The sequence below is a fragment of the Corvus kubaryi genome, unplaced genomic scaffold (assembly GCF_017639235.1).
Source record: "Corvus kubaryi isolate FWS band 111438036 unplaced genomic scaffold, C.kubaryi_AGA036_p1.0 37398, whole genome shotgun sequence".
NCBI classification, from domain to species: domain Eukaryota; kingdom Metazoa; phylum Chordata; class Aves; order Passeriformes; family Corvidae; genus Corvus; species Corvus kubaryi.
Genome location: NW_024581137.1, coordinates 30,189,840 through 30,205,591, shown reverse-complemented (window position 1 = coordinate 30,205,591; position 15,752 = coordinate 30,189,840). Strand labels below are relative to the sequence as shown.

The 15,752-nt window shown below is 36.2% G+C and overlaps 1 protein-coding gene across 4 annotated transcripts in view; it reads right to left on the bottom strand.

The window, feature by feature from the left end:
- The window catches only part of AGMO (alkylglycerol monooxygenase), a 224,095-nt gene that overhangs the window by 120,250 nt on the left and 88,093 nt on the right, over positions 1 to 15,752 (bottom strand). For all 4 annotated transcript variants that reach the window (XM_042044458.1, XM_042044461.1, XM_042044460.1 and 1 more), the window contains exons 6-8: positions 2,309 to 2,375; positions 748 to 813; positions 563 to 642 (exon numbers count right to left, since the gene is read on the bottom strand). In XM_042044458.1, the coding sequence (XP_041900392.1) occupies positions 563 to 642; positions 748 to 813; positions 2,309 to 2,375 (213 nt within the window). The remainder of the gene's footprint in view (positions 1 to 562; positions 643 to 747; positions 814 to 2,308; positions 2,376 to 15,752) is intronic.

Sequence of the window (15,752 nt, the reverse complement as noted above, 5' to 3'; positions counted from 1 at the left end):
ATCTGAATGAAATGGATATAATTGCACATCCTCTCACTTTCCAGCCCTGACAGCCCTGACAGCCCTGACAGCAGAATTTCTCATTCTTTGAGATCCCTCCTTGGATGAACAGTCATGAAAAGCAAATACGGACTCCACCACTTCTCATGTTTGTGCAGAGAATTTTTATCTAGCTTAAGTTAAACCTGGACCAATAAATCTAAGAAGCACCACACTAATTACTTTTCTTTTTTTTAAAATATATACTTTTGTCTGTGCTTCACTGCGTATTGCACTGCATATTGCAAAACAGATCTCACTCAGTCCAACACCTTATACATCACTGTTCTAATCAGTTTTTCATTTTACTGTTTTGTATTTTCATGATTACTACAAACTCTGCATATACTCAGTGCAGCAAGTGGAAATGGCTGTCTCAGAATGAAATACTGAAGAAATTGTAGATAAAGTAATTGACTGGTCAGGAATGCAAGGATGGCCTCAACTGTGCCTAATAGAGGGGTTTCTTTTGAATATGACTGAATGTTGAAGATATCACAGTCAGTGACACAAACTATAGCACCTGGAGCATGATGGGATCAAACGAATTTACTGGATGTGTTAAGCCATACACAACTTTTTCATCTTCGGCCTCAAATGTTCCTGATGGAAGAAGAAAACAAAAGAATGACAAACAATCAAATTCAAACGTATACATATTTTTGCCACACTGACCAAACATGACAGAGAACACCTTCTGTAACTTACCAAATATCCTGTCCCAGATAATGAGTGTGCCACCATAATTTTTGTCAATGCAGTAGGGATTTCTACCTATAATAAAAATAAATTATGAGACAAGTAATGGGATAAAGAAGAATACTAGCAACTGAATTATGAAGGAAAGTCATCATTTTCATCGCTTTATAGCCTAAAAATAACTTTAAAAGATAGCTAACCCACCATACCTCATACTTCTACGAAATTTCTTTTTCCTTAACAGCCTTATTGCTCTCCTTCTATTCAGATTCAAACATACAAATCCAATCTGTCACACCCAAAACTTCTATGAAATAAAAGGATTCATTTGGAGAGTAAAACCAGATCAAAATATATTTATAAAAAACAAATTAAAAAGCAAACAAAAATTATTCCACCAGTTTATACCTAAGAAAATATATGCTAAATGCATATATGCGTAATCATCTCATTAATAGCTATCAGGTGTTTCTATCCTCTATATCATACATCTGATTCTGCCCTATTAATTTCAGTGTGAGGAAAACTGCTCCTTCTATGTTTTCTAGGGAATATATTTGTATATAAGCAGTCCTCTCAAAGCTATGAGCAAAGAAATATTGGTTACATATCCTTAAGTTCATGCAGGTAATCTGGAGCAACTGTACAGCCCCTGATCAGCTCTGGAACAATTCAGCTTAACTCCAATCAGGATGAGAGCATTAGTTTAGTTTACAGATGAGCAAATAACAGCAGAGTGTCTCCCTGAGGATTACCAGTAGTTGTGCAAATTTAAAGGACTAGACACTTACAGCACCACCACTGTGGATACAGTGATTGTGAGGATATAATAAACATTAGTAACATCCTCTGTACATTTGAGTCTGTTTCAAATTGTTCTTCCATTCCCCTATATATTTTTTTTAAACTTACTATTTCTGCACACTGAATGAGCTAAGGACATCTGTGAAATTCACTTCTGTTTCTCAGATATGTTCATGATATTTTTCAGTATGCAGTGGAGTTATTAATACAATTTACATACGCAGTACACTCTCAAAGGCCTCTGAATACTGGTGAAAAATCAATCATCATGCACTTCTGTGAATTGAGATACCAATAATTCAGACAGGTGAAATCAAATTCCACTAAAATATTTAAAAGTTCTTCTAAAACCTAGCCATGTTTTTCACATATACAGTGCTTGAATTTGAATGCAAAAGTGTGTTTGTTGATGATTCAGTAGTCAGGGAAGGATGAGATGCTTTTCTATCACTTCATACTTAAAAACATTGAATTTTTTTGCTCAAAGTCTTCAAATTATTTCATGTTATCCAGACTTAATTTCTGCTCAATAATTAATCTTAAACATAAAAATGTTTAAATTAAACAGAAGATCTGAAAATGTTTTTTAAAATACTGTGAAATTTTCTACGGAAGAGGAACCATTTCTGAAGTAGTGGTCAAAATCAAAATCTTTCTGTAAACTGATTTTACAATATAATTTTATTACATTACTATTACTATACAAATAGTGACCTTGAGAAAAAAAAAACACACCAAGGAATAAGGGGTTCCACTTTTATCTTACCATGATGAACTCTGTGATGACTGGGAGTATTAAGAATCCATTCCAGAGGCCCAAGTTTGGTGATAACCTTAAAAAATGTAATGCTTCAATGAACTTGAAAATACTGTGTAAGATCAAGAAGAAGCAGAAGAATGAAAGGAGGAAAGGCAAAAGAGGATATTTATCTTCTGAAGAACTTCATAAAAAGGCAGAAGTTTTTTTCTGAACCATTTCACTGCATTACACTTACAAAAATTTTCATTTAAAAATAGTAGAATACAAGTTAAAATTTGAATTTCTTTTTGATCCACAAACTAATTTCTTTTGATCTAGCAGTGAATTTTTTTCTTATTGTTTTTATCATTATTCCCTGAGAATCTTTGAAAGAACTGGCAATCATGAGCTGATACTAACATGGAATCACAGGGAAGTGATTGTCCCATTGTATTCAGCACTGATGAGGCTGCACCTTGAGTACCGTGTTCAGTTTTGGGCCTCTCACTTCAGGAAAGGAGACACTGAGATGCTCGAGCGTGTCCAGAGAAGGGCAATGGAGCTGGTGAAGGGTCTAGAAAACCTCTCCTGTGAGGAGTGACTGAGGGAACTGGGGTTGTTTAGCCTGGAGAAAATAAGGCTCAGAAGGACTTCACTGCTCTCTAGCTATCTGAAAGGAGGTTGTAGTGAGGTGCAGGTCGGTTTCTTCTGCCATGTCCCAAATGAAAAGACAAGAGGAAACGGCTTTCAGTTGTGCCAGCAGAGGTTCACACTGGATATTAGAAAAAAAATATCACTGGAAGAGTGTTTAGGCATCGGAATAAGTTGCCCAGGGAGGTGGTGGAGTCACCATCTCTGGAAAAGTTCCAGAGGCATCTGGATGTAACGCTTGGGGATATGATTTAGGAGTGATTCTGGTGATGCTGGGTTGATGGTTGGACTAGATGATCTTGAAGGTCTCTTACAATCTCGATAATTCTGTGATTCCATACAAATTGTTTCACTCATTTTTCTTACCCATATCCAGTGACACTGCTTGGGATTCAGTGTAACTCTATAATCCCAGTTATGTAAACACTTTATGTCAGCAAATAGCTGGCACTGATGTAGAAACAAGTACTCCTTCCCCCTTTAGTACCTTTGACTGCTTGTTTCTTCTATCAATAACCCTCCTTTACTCTGGCATGAATGTATTAACACAACAAACCTGATTGAGGAAGTGATGCAAATCAAAATGACTTTAGTTTTGTTTTTCTAAGTTAGTTTAACTGGATCAGTTCCTGATTTTGGTCCAACATATGGTCACAAATGCATGAGTCAGAGACATGACCAGCATAAATTCATTGTGGAGCTACAATCTAAGGCAATGAGTCAACAGTACAGAAAGGTGGCCTTGATCATTTTAGTACCAAACCAAAAATGATAGAAAGTATCCACTGCCAAAAACTCACTCTAGTGTTTCAAGCTTTGTCAGAAAATGCTGATGAAATAAGTTTATATCAGCAGGGTTTATGCTAAATTAGCTACTATGGAACTAGAGGAAAGCCAGCACTGACTTCAAATTTGGTGCTTTGGTTAGCTCAACAGAAGTGTGTGGACACCTAAACACAGCAACCATTCTTTAATCCCAAACACAACTCTATCTGTCACAAATTGATGTAATCACTGGATGACCAATAAGGACATCTATTCACTATATATACTGAAATGGTATCTATTCACCATGTCTGATTATGGCCATATTGTCTTGAAATTAAAAGGGGGCAAAGGGCATAAAAGCAGCTAAATAAAAATGCTCAGACATTAAGAAACAAGCCCAAGAATCTAATTTTTTCCTTTTAAGGAATTTAATTAGTAAATTTAATACTCATACTGCCAAAAGGAGTGATCTGTAATATAATAATAGAGATAAGATAATACTGGCAAAAAAAAAACATTTAGAGGGGCAAACAGTCATTACTCATGAGAGCAGGTCCAATCATCTAAAAAGGATTTTCATTCCTTTAAGATATACAGAACAAAGTCCTGAAATATGGCAGTTCCATGTCTCTTTAATTTACAGTTTTGCAAGTGCAAGAAGATTTAGTTTCAAAAAGCAGACTTAGGACATTCTTCAGATGTATTTAAATTGTTATGAATGAGTTAAATATAATAAAGGAAAAAAAAATTTTTTTTCATTTTTCTCTTAAATAACAGCAAAGGAACATCTACTTAATTGGTTAAGTAGAGAATTTCTGTAATTAAAGGAGTACAGAAATACAAAAATTCTTCAGGTACGGAGAACCGTAATATTTGGAGCATCTTTCTCAAAATCCTGCTCACACTTGACTGGAAAAACAGAATCCTGAGACAAGTTTGTTTTGTTTCATTTAACTCAGAAGCCAAGGACAACATAAGCAGGATCAGCTCTCCCTCAAAATAAATTCAAGTCTGAAAAGACCACCTAAAGGTAAGAAATGATCCATCATTCATGCTAGTTCCATTTTCTGCCTTTCTCAAGCAGAACATCCCACTGTTTTAAGATATGTGAGATGTGACTATTAAATTAATTTAATCTGAGCCAAATGTCTTGGATTGAACTGCAGCCCAGCACCTGAGTGAGCACTGATTTATCTAATAGACCAGAACTAACTTTGATCCAGTTGGTTTTAATATATTTTTATCTCAGTATTTTAACAATTTTTGTGAAAATAAACCAAATGTGCACTAGGAGAGCAGGGAATCAGTAAGGCATAGCAGTCTTCAGTTTTAGCCTACAGGTGGATTGTAACAAAATGTCCTCAGAATGAATGCCTTCAGTCCTCAATATCCAGGTGGTTGAATTAAAATTTTAAAACTAAAATTCATCCTTTTGAAAGTCTACATAGTACATCCTTATGCTAAAGCAGAACTTGGGACTCCCTAAGGACCTCAGGGATTTATGTAAAACTTTAAATAATTTTTTCTAAATCATAGTAGAGAAAGTATTTTCTTTGGATAATGAAACCTCTCTCATCCTTTAAAACAGTCTTTCTTTGAGTGATGACATCTAAATATCTACTGAAATATCTTCTCTATGGCATAATTAGTGATTGATACCTGAGCCTACTTTGATTCATTATTCAGTCAAGGTCACCTCCATTGCAAAAACATATTAGCCCCACTCTGACAAAAAGATCATCTGAGACAACAATTATAACCACATGACTTTAAAGCTCAGAGGGGGTACAGAACTCTGTACCTGATGAAGTAAAAATCTAGCAAATGTATGTTGACATTAGCAATCCATAAATCAATGCTTTGTCTAAAACAAATCACAAATATTTTTCCACCAGACAGTCAAAATTGTACAGGGTGCTATTCCTAGAAACTTCCTCTGCTATCAGTAAGTTTACTTGTAGCTATTTAGCACATTCCTAAAAAAAAAACTATAAAAAACTGTTGTCAGAGGAAAGGTTTTGGTGCCAAAATTTTTATAAATATTTTATAAGCATATAAACATAGCTATAAAGCTATAAATATAATCATATATCTTTTCAAGAAACAGAAAGATATCACCACTGAAAAGCTGAATTTTGAAGGCTCTTGCAGCACGACAGGGCAAAGAATGTTTAAATTTGTTGAATTTTTCTATATTCTGCCATCTTACCTGGGAAAAAACTCCTACAAGCAGATTTTTCACCAAAGAAAATTGGATAGGATAGTAAGACAATATTTGCCAGACAAGATTCTGACATAGTCATGTCAGGCTGACATGAACTTACTGCAGCCATATTGAAAGAAATGAAGTTTGTAAGAACTGACTCATAAGAAAATTTAATGTGGTGTAACAACAGCCCTTGTTCAAAAGAATACCCAGAGAGAAAGAAGGCAGTGGCAGCTGTTCCACCTACCCATCTACCTTTCACTTGTCAGTCTATCCTCATTTTATTATGTCCAGACATTTTCCTTGGAGAATGGCAATTTCAAAGGAGCTCATAAGCATTCTTTGTAGCAGTAATCTGGCTTTCACTGCAGTTGCAACCAGTCGCCAAAGCACATACACTAAGTTTCAGACATTCAAGACAGAGAAACATTTTCAGCTTACAATATCATTGTATTCAAATTGGCTTATTAGAGTAAGATGATGTTCACATATCAGGAAAAAAAAAATTAAACTTTTTAAAGAAAACCAAATAAATGTGATAAGAAGATCAGCTTAGTTTTTGATACTTGCAATTGGGATTTTCATTAAAAGACTGCTACTTTAATTTTTGTATCTCACTTTTTTACTGTAAAGTATTCTAAAAAGTAAAAAAACAATAGTTGAAATGTCACTGTTCAATAACCCTACCATCAATACTTCAAACCTTATTTCACATTACTCAAAAGAAAAAAGTCTGCTTGTGAATATAAAATATTCTTACTCTATATATCATCACCTTGCAGTGATTTGAGGAGTACAGAAAAATAGCTACCAATCCCCTAAAAGCTGAAATACCCCAACTGTTGTCCAACAATAACCTTATCTGTATTTTGACCAATATGACTGGGGGTTTACATTTTTGTTTGTTTCCCTGATACAGGCATCTACTGTTCTAAATCAACTCCTGTCTCGGATTTTTCCTTTCTCAATTAACACATCACGTGCACCTAAACTCCCATGCCAGTGACCCACAGATGAACTGCAGCATTCCAACAAAACTCTTTTCCTGTTTCCTTTATTTTTTAACAACCCATTGCCACAAAAAAAAAAATTTCATTTGTCAAAATCCTCACAAATGGACTCAATAAACTACCTGGAAATCAGATATGTAGGCATCTTATACATATCAGGTATGAAAGTTTTGTCCACAAAACATGTATTCTTGTTTCCTTCTTTTCTTTAAAAACCAGCATATTTCCTCTGTTGTACTTGGGTATGACTAAATGATAAAGCAGAATAACTGACAATAATTGAAGCAACTCCAAAAGCAGTGTAATAAATAAGGCACGCTTAGAAATACTTTCCATACATTACTGAATAAAATATCCTGGAATTGAAATCTTCAAGTATAATGAGGACTAAATGTTTTTTTTTCCTACAATAGTAGTTCTTATATAAAGATGTTTCCTTTGTGACAGAAATCCCTCGCCTAAAGGAAAAGAACATTATGCAGTATCACTTGTGGCATGTAAGCACCTCCATTTGTGGTCTCAGAGTTTGTCGTCACCAAGGGAAATCTTTATTGCCCGGTACCTGCACCCCTTCAGTATAGTTCTTGTTTAAGTAATGAGAAAAAATCGTAACATAAAATCCAAGGGAAACTTTACATCTTGTGTAACAACTCCTCCTGTCACCACTACCACATGAATCTTTACTTAGCCCTGTTTCAACGTGAACGCTAGGAAGGAATGTCAACTGAGTAAAGCAGGCAACCTTACAGTAAAACCATTCGCATATAAAAGGTTCTGGGTTATTTTTTTTCCTTTGAGCATAAGGAAAGCTGTTTGTAGCACAGCATTACTTTCAATATCATAGTGTTACTGATCTGCAGGACAGGAGAGGGTAAATTCATCCCTGGAGCATCACTAAGGAGCACTCTGAACTTAACTTTGGGCTCTCTGTTAGACTAGTTGGTAGTAAAACACATATTACAAGTCATTTCCTCATCAAAATCAAGATAAGATTCTTATTCCTGGTATATAAATCTGTATTTCAGACATTCTGGTGGGGAATTTTAAAAATATGACCTTAATTACATTCCCCAGTAGAGCAGCTGTGTTAATTCAGGACAACACACCCATGTATTTATACAGATGGCTCTGGTGATCAGATTTGCCATGTAAAATCTCTACAGGGAAGCTGGGGAAAGGCAGAACTCCTAGGTTTTGTGCTCGTCTGCCAGTTTCACACTTTGAAATCCTTGGCAAAGCCTGATTTATACACCGCCAACTGCTTTCCTATCTGATTAGGCAGTTTTCTACTCCAGTAAGCATGTAAAATGGATATAGCTGAATTTCCACACTGAGGAGAGAAAAAACAATATTTATAGTTTAGAAATAAAACAAGTGAGAGGAATCAGGCCTGTTGGGATCATAAAGAGTTTCATAGAGGGTGAATTTCTGATAAATCTGGATTGTAGGAATGGGAGGTGAAAGCCTAGTTTTAATGGACAGTCTGGTTTAGGGCATATTTATATAATAAACATGCAGACTTAAGAAATGTGTTTACAATAAATTATCTTGAAGGCAAGCTTTTGTCACTTTTCATTGTTATACATCTCAACTAGGACGTAAGGTTTGAATCAATTTGGCATCTTACATGAATATTTAAGTTAACAGTTTTGATAAGTGGATGCAACCTTTTTTTTTTTCTTTATAGGTCCAATTAAGCCTTGTGGGAAAGGTGAGCACATACAGGAAGTTTCAATAAATTTTTCCACTAAAAATGAAAAAACGTACAATAACTGATTGGTTTAATTGCAGCATTACAAATAGCAGAGCATGGAGCAAGTCACACTTTCAGTCATATATCAAGTTAAGCATTTTAAACAAACTCCAGGAGAAAAATTGCTATACAATTTCAGTATTTTTCAGCAGCCTGATAAATACATTCTGGCAATGGCAGGAAAAAAACCAGAAAAGTCATAAATCAGTATGCCAGTCCTGAAATAAACTAAAATATAGTCAATTGAGGCTCTTCATCTTCCTTTTTACCACAGATCAAAAAATAGTCAGCAGCCTGTACTTTGTGATTTTAACAAAGAAGGGTCTTTCAAATTTTCTGTTGGCTTTGAAGCTGTAACTAATTTAAATAGATTCTCAGTGAGTACAAGCTATGAGAAAAACTCAAGAGCATTGCAAGTAATATGTTAAGATGGAAAATGAGATTTTTCTTTTTTATAAAGAGCAGTATCTCTAACATCGTTAATGTGGTATCCTACCATTGTTATACTAAATTTGTTAAATGACTTGTTTAGATTTTTTTCCGGGATGCAGAATGTACTGAAATGTGTTACATCTTTAAGTAGCTCACTTCACTTTTATCTTGGTAATTCTCCAGGAACGTAATAGACAGAAGTGACCTAAATAAAATTCTTTAAGTACGATCTTTAGTTTTGGGGTTTCTGCAGGCAGGTTAGCAATAGTCAGGTCCATTGCTCCTGAAGTAAACACTTCCCAGCTGTCGCTTGCAAAGAAGAGCCTTTGGTGCAAGGACCAGAAGCCAACACTCAAGGATTTAACTAATAGGATCCAAATTGAAGTTCTTGATTATGTACTTGTCCCATAAACTTTTTTATTTCTGGCCCCACTAGTGACCCAGCTTCAACAGGGACAGGGGAGGATTCTTCTGTCTGGATTGTTGCCTATCAAACGCAAACCACCAATATAATCCTATTATCATGGAGCAGCCACTTTTGAATGAAAAAGATCGTGGCTCCTGTGCTGCATGTTGAATTCAGAGCTACTGGGTGCACGGCACAGTTAAAAGAGGAGTTCACACACACAGTTAAAATAGGATGCTCATCCTCATGCTACTAAGGTATATACACTGGCATTCTTAATCATCACTGAGCTTTTAGGTGCCACAGAAGGAACTCCAGACTTCATCCCGCTATGTTTTTCCTGATTATACTGTGTTCAAGTGCAGCCTACACTCAGCAGGACAGGAATACTATGCTCTCTTATGAATGTTTTATTTTCTCTCTCTTTTGTTATTCTTTTTATTTAAAACAAAAAGCAGAGTTATATGCCTTATATATCTAGAAAGACAATACTTTTCTCCCCTCATGGGGGAAGTGAAACATGGAAGACTGGAACATATTTTACAGTTATTGCTAGTATTTGTGTTTAATGATAACGTTGTCAGCTTTGCTTTTCTCTGCGTTCTGGCAAGTGCAATGATGACAAGACTTTCATCCTGCAGGTTGGTCAGAAAATCTAATAAGCCAGTTTGGCAGACAGGCTGGATTGAAGCAGGGAGATAGATCTCTTTGTTTCTTGGAATCATGCTTAAGTTTTAATGTCTATTATGTATACATAGCCTAGCTGGACCTACGAAGTCACTGTCTGCATTAAAGAAAGTATATTTATCTTCCTGGTGTTTTCTGAATTTGTTTTCTTTCTCTACAGAGTAAATGTTTGATTTGACAGTTTGCAGCAGACAAATAATGAATTTATGAATGATAAAAGCATCAGCAATCAAGAATGTGGCTTTCTTTTGTAAAAAACTTTCTTTAAAAAGAACTTTCTTTTGCAAACCAAATGTGGTTCTTTATGCAAATCAGAAAATAATTGGTTCCCCATTGTTTTAAAAGAACTTCTTGGATCTTTGTAACAGCAAGAAAGTATGCAGTAGATTGTTGGATGATGTCACCTGTTTCTAGGAATTCCAGTAAATCATCATGTCACTGAATGTTGACAGACACAATCTTGAACATCAGACTAGGAGAATGGCTGTCATCACCTCTAATTACCTTCATCCCTTTGATGACTTCTAGCAAAAGTCTTCTGAATGGTAAGTTTCTGACTCCTTGTAACCTGACAAGGACAGATGTGTGTTTCTAATTTGAAAGGGAACATCAGACAGAGCTGTCTATTTTTGGCTAAAGTGGCTGAATTAAATGAAATAAGTTCATTATTTCATTAAATGAACCAATGTACTCAAATGAAGAAAAATAAAGGTTTTCTTGGCATATGGTACTTGAATTCAAAGTGATCTTCCAGAAACAAATTCAAGAGATACTGCAGTTTCACAATTCTACTCAATACATTGGATTATTACTGATTTTACCTTTTACTGATATTTTTTAGATAAAAAAAAAATCAACAAACTCCAGCAAACACAAACAAAAACAACATCAACAGAAAAGCAAAAGCCAAACAACATCCTGGCAAGAAAATCAAATCAGTCCACCATACTCTGTTTCCACTGTGATCCATTCAACACCACTTGTATATCATTATTTTGCAAAAACTTCCACACATTAAATTTGACTCATATCTTACTGACCTTATAGGAAATACCCACAATACAGAAAACTAAGAATAAATATATGACTTTGTAAACCAGGCCTAGACGTATTTTACTTCCTGTTAGAGACTGAAATATTATAGTTTACGACTTAAACATTTTCACAAAGGACTAGCAAAACTATTACAAAAGCTGCAGAGAAGACCACCAAACCCTGAATGGGGCTCTGAGAGGCTCTGGAGTGCTCACTGATGAAGATAAGATAAAGTAACAACTCAGGGCTGGGGACATTCACAGAGCACAAGCTTAACACCTCAGGAGTGGAGATCACAGCCCCAGGGCTATCAGCTGCCAGGCTTGCACAGACCCTGCACCAAAGGGTGGAGGGAGGAGAGTGCTGGAAAAGCCTCTGGTCAGAGGCAGTGAACACCCATGCATCACTGTGCAGAGGAGCTCAGCTGAGGGGCCCCTTCATCCAGGGAAGAAGCTGCATCCACATGAAGGACAGAGGGGGTGACATGGCCCATCAAAGGCCCCCCCGCAAAAGGGTCCTCAGACCCTGCACCAGAGATGATGCAACAGACCCTCAGTGTTGCAAGGGACAGTGTCAAACTGGTCCCCTGCAAGGGAGGCACATGGGAGTACCTGGCCCAAAACGTGTATTAATCCACGGGATTCTGTACTCTTTGGCATGTGGCAGCATGTGGCACCCTCACCACCAGAAAATCAGATGGAGAGGAGCAACGAGACGTCGTTGGGACCCTCGGATGGGTGATATGCTTCCACCTAACCCCTGTCACTCTCTTCCTGTCCCCCCATTTCCCCCCACGCACACTTCTTTCTCTATTTCTCTTTTTCTTCTTTTCCTTTCTCTTCGTCTCCTTTACTATTAAATAAAATATATAAATTTTTTGGCACCAACATCTAACCTCGTTTGGTTTTAATCTCGTTTTTGTGTACATTTTGAACCTTCTAAGTTCTTTCCGGTTTATACACAGAGACTTTGTTTTCTTTGCTCTTCTGGGCTTAAACCAGATTGCAACACTTCCCAACAAAGCATCCCCTTTTTTATTTGCAAACTATTGAATACTTTAGCTTTTTACCAAAACCTACCTCAAACTCCACAAATCAACCACAAGAATAAAACTATCTTCTTTCCAATACAAACACTAAAAAAGTAACAGTGAATTAAGTTTTTTAATAGTCACATAAGTTTTGTTAAAATGCTTTTTTAATTCAAAATTTTACTTGATCAAATTTACTTTTCAGTTTTGAGAAATGGATTAAAAAACTACTGCAAGTTCTTGAAATAGACATTGTAATATTTTTTTTTACTCCTGAAATCCCTTCTTGCTTATTTAAATGAGACTTCAGCATACAATGTGGACAAAATACGTCCAAGAAAATTGAAAAATAAAATTTACAAAGAAATAGACCAATATCAATTGTTAGGACCTGGAAATCAATAACTGAATATTTTATCTATTGTATCATGCTGTCACTTATTTATCACAGTGTCCTAACTATGATTCTTTCATCCAATTTATTCACTCCAATAGATTTTTGTGTCAAATAGCTTCTGCTTAAAAAGACAACTATGTCCTCTACAGTTTCAAGAACAGCTTTCGCTATTGATATGATAATCACAGGTGTACTGCTACTTAGAAGAACTTATGCCTATTTTCATGTATTTTCCTTAATTTTACCTGGTTCTTTAATCTGATTGTTTAATCTCCTTATTGGAAAATAAAGCCAAAATGAAACAGATCTTTTCTGAATCTGGCCATCTTCCTAGGTATGAGCTGATTGATGCAAGAACTTAAGGACTGGGCCACAAGAATTCCCCTGAACTCAGGGAGCCAGATGGGCTCTGCAGGGCATGAAAGCATTGAGACTTCACAATTTCTCTCTTTCAAAGCTTTTAATTAAAGAAAACTGAACAGAAGCCAAAGGTAAAAAACGACATAGACAAAAACTTAGACCAGTACACACTGTGCATAAGTGCAAAATATTTTTTTGACAAATACCATACACTTCCTCAGCAAGTTTCAGTTTTACTAATAGGTGTTTTCTGACCAAAAAAAATGTATTTTTCCCTATAGCTGTAGCAATTTCATGCCTCTCTTTCCAACACCAGCATGAGGTGTTGCTAAATTTATTCCCATCCCTCACCTGTTTTCACCCATGTTATTCCTGGTTAATAGTTGTGGCTCATCTTTTTCTGCTCCGAGTTGGATGAGGTAGAAAGACTTACAGAAGGTGAAAAGAGATGCCTTAAAAAACCTGACTTCTGTGAATATGGTAAAGGGCAGATCATATTCTTTCCTTAAATTAGCAAATTAAACAGAAACCAATACATGTCAAAGATCAAACAGGCAAGGAATAATCTGCTGCTGCAATTACTACCATCAGGGATCGGATCAGTTGATACTTTCTAAATACAGTTTGACATCTCATAAAAATTGCAGCTAAACCAACAGAAATTAATTTCTGTTTTTCACAGGTGTCTATCAGGTTATAAACACACCTAACTTATTGGTTGTAATAAATGCATAATGGAAGGATATAGTTTAATATAAGCCATAGACCTGAATCACCTGCGAAAATAAACTGAAATGGAGTATTTCTGTCTGTCAGTAACAGTCCTAAAACATTTCGTGGCTTTTGAAAAATTAGATTTTTAGTGGCCTTTGACTGAAGTATTTTTTTTTTTACTCTCCTTATGATCTAGAGGAGAATGGTCTGTCTAGTCATAGAAGTATTTCTCCCAGACTATTTAAGAGCAGATCTGAGTCATTCAATTGACCTAAACACTATTGGATAGAACTAAAAATTGTTTTTTCTTGATTTATTGAGATCACTATAATCATTTAGGTTGGAAAGGAACTTTAAGATCATCAAGTCCAACAGTTAACCCAGCACTGCCAAATGTTTTCCTCAGGGGATTTTTTGGGTTGATTTTTTTTTTTCATTTTTCATTTAAATAAATTATTAGGAGTTTATTTCAATGCTTTGATGCTACTCAGAGATAAATGCTTGAAAAAATTCTGGTATAATTTCAGATTGCCACGTACATGGTGCAACAATCATAGAACCATTAAGTTTGGAAAAGACGTACAAGACCATCAACTCCTATCTTTGACTAAACACCATCATATCACTAAACAATAGCACTAAGTGTCATGTCCAGTCATTTCTTGAACACTTCCAAGGATGGTGACTCCACCACTTCCCTGGGAAGCCCATTCCAATGCTTAACCACACTTCCAATTAATAAATTTTTCATGATGTTCAACCTGAACCTCCTCTAGCACAGCTTGAGGCCATTTCCTCTGGTTCTGTCACTGGTTGCCCAGAAGAAAACGGCCCCCACATGGCTGCAGCCTCCTTTCAGGCACTTGTAGAGAGCAATAAGATCTCCCCTGAACCTTCTTTGCTTCCAGGCTAAACAACCCCAGCTCATTCAGCCGCCCCTCACAGGCCTTGTGCTCCTTCCCCAGCTCCATTGTCCTTTTCTGGACTTGCTCCAACACCTCAATGTACTTCTTGCATTGAGTGGTCCAGAACTGGACACAGGATTCAAGGTATGGTCTCACCAGTGCTGAGTACAGGCAGACAATCACCACCCTGGTCCTGCTGGCCACACTACTGCTGATACAGGCCAGGATGTTATTGGCCTTCTTAGCCACCTGGGCACACTGACTGCTCATGTTCAGCTGCTGACAACCAGCACCCCCTTATTCTTCTCTGTTTGGCTGCCTTCCAGCCACTCTTCCCCCAACCTGTAGCCCTTCATGGGGTTGTTGTGCTCAAAATGCAGGACCTGGCACTCAGCTTTGAATCTCGTATCTCTGGTCTTGGCCCATGGATCCAGAATGAACGGAAGTAGTGAAAAAACACAAGTGCATGACATGTCACAAAGTTGTGTCTTCACTCTAGCATACACAACTTTTTTAATTTCAGACATGCCTTTCCTGTTCCAATAGTCCATTCTAATAATAAATACTAGTAAAAGAAGCCAGCACTACAATAACAATATCATTTATATATAAGATTTATAGTGCTTAAAATGCTGTACTCTTCTACATAAAATGACAAAAACTAATGCATGCCAAGTATGTAGGAAATACAGAAGTCTAAATGAGGTAGAACAAATGTGTATTTTTGATCTTTATGACACTGTAGTCACAAGAATAAATGAGTCACTTGAGTTAAAATAAAATAGACCATGTCTGACCTCCTGGTAATAAAGCTGGACAAAAACTGACACAACAAATACTGAGACAGGTCAAAGTTGTAACAAAGGAAACATCTCTTAACATTGTTTGAAATAACACTGGACACATGTAAAATTTAAGTATAGGAAAATATCAGGGATTGTATCTGGCTATAAACTTTTGCTCTAGGCTGAAAGACGGCACAGAAAGTTTCAGCACAGCATGATCATTCTTTTGTAGTTACTGAATTCAATTTAAATTACTCTCAAAACAAAACATCTTCCCTCAGAAACGTTCATGTACTTAAATTCTTTCCTGTTACTTAAATATCACCTTTCTT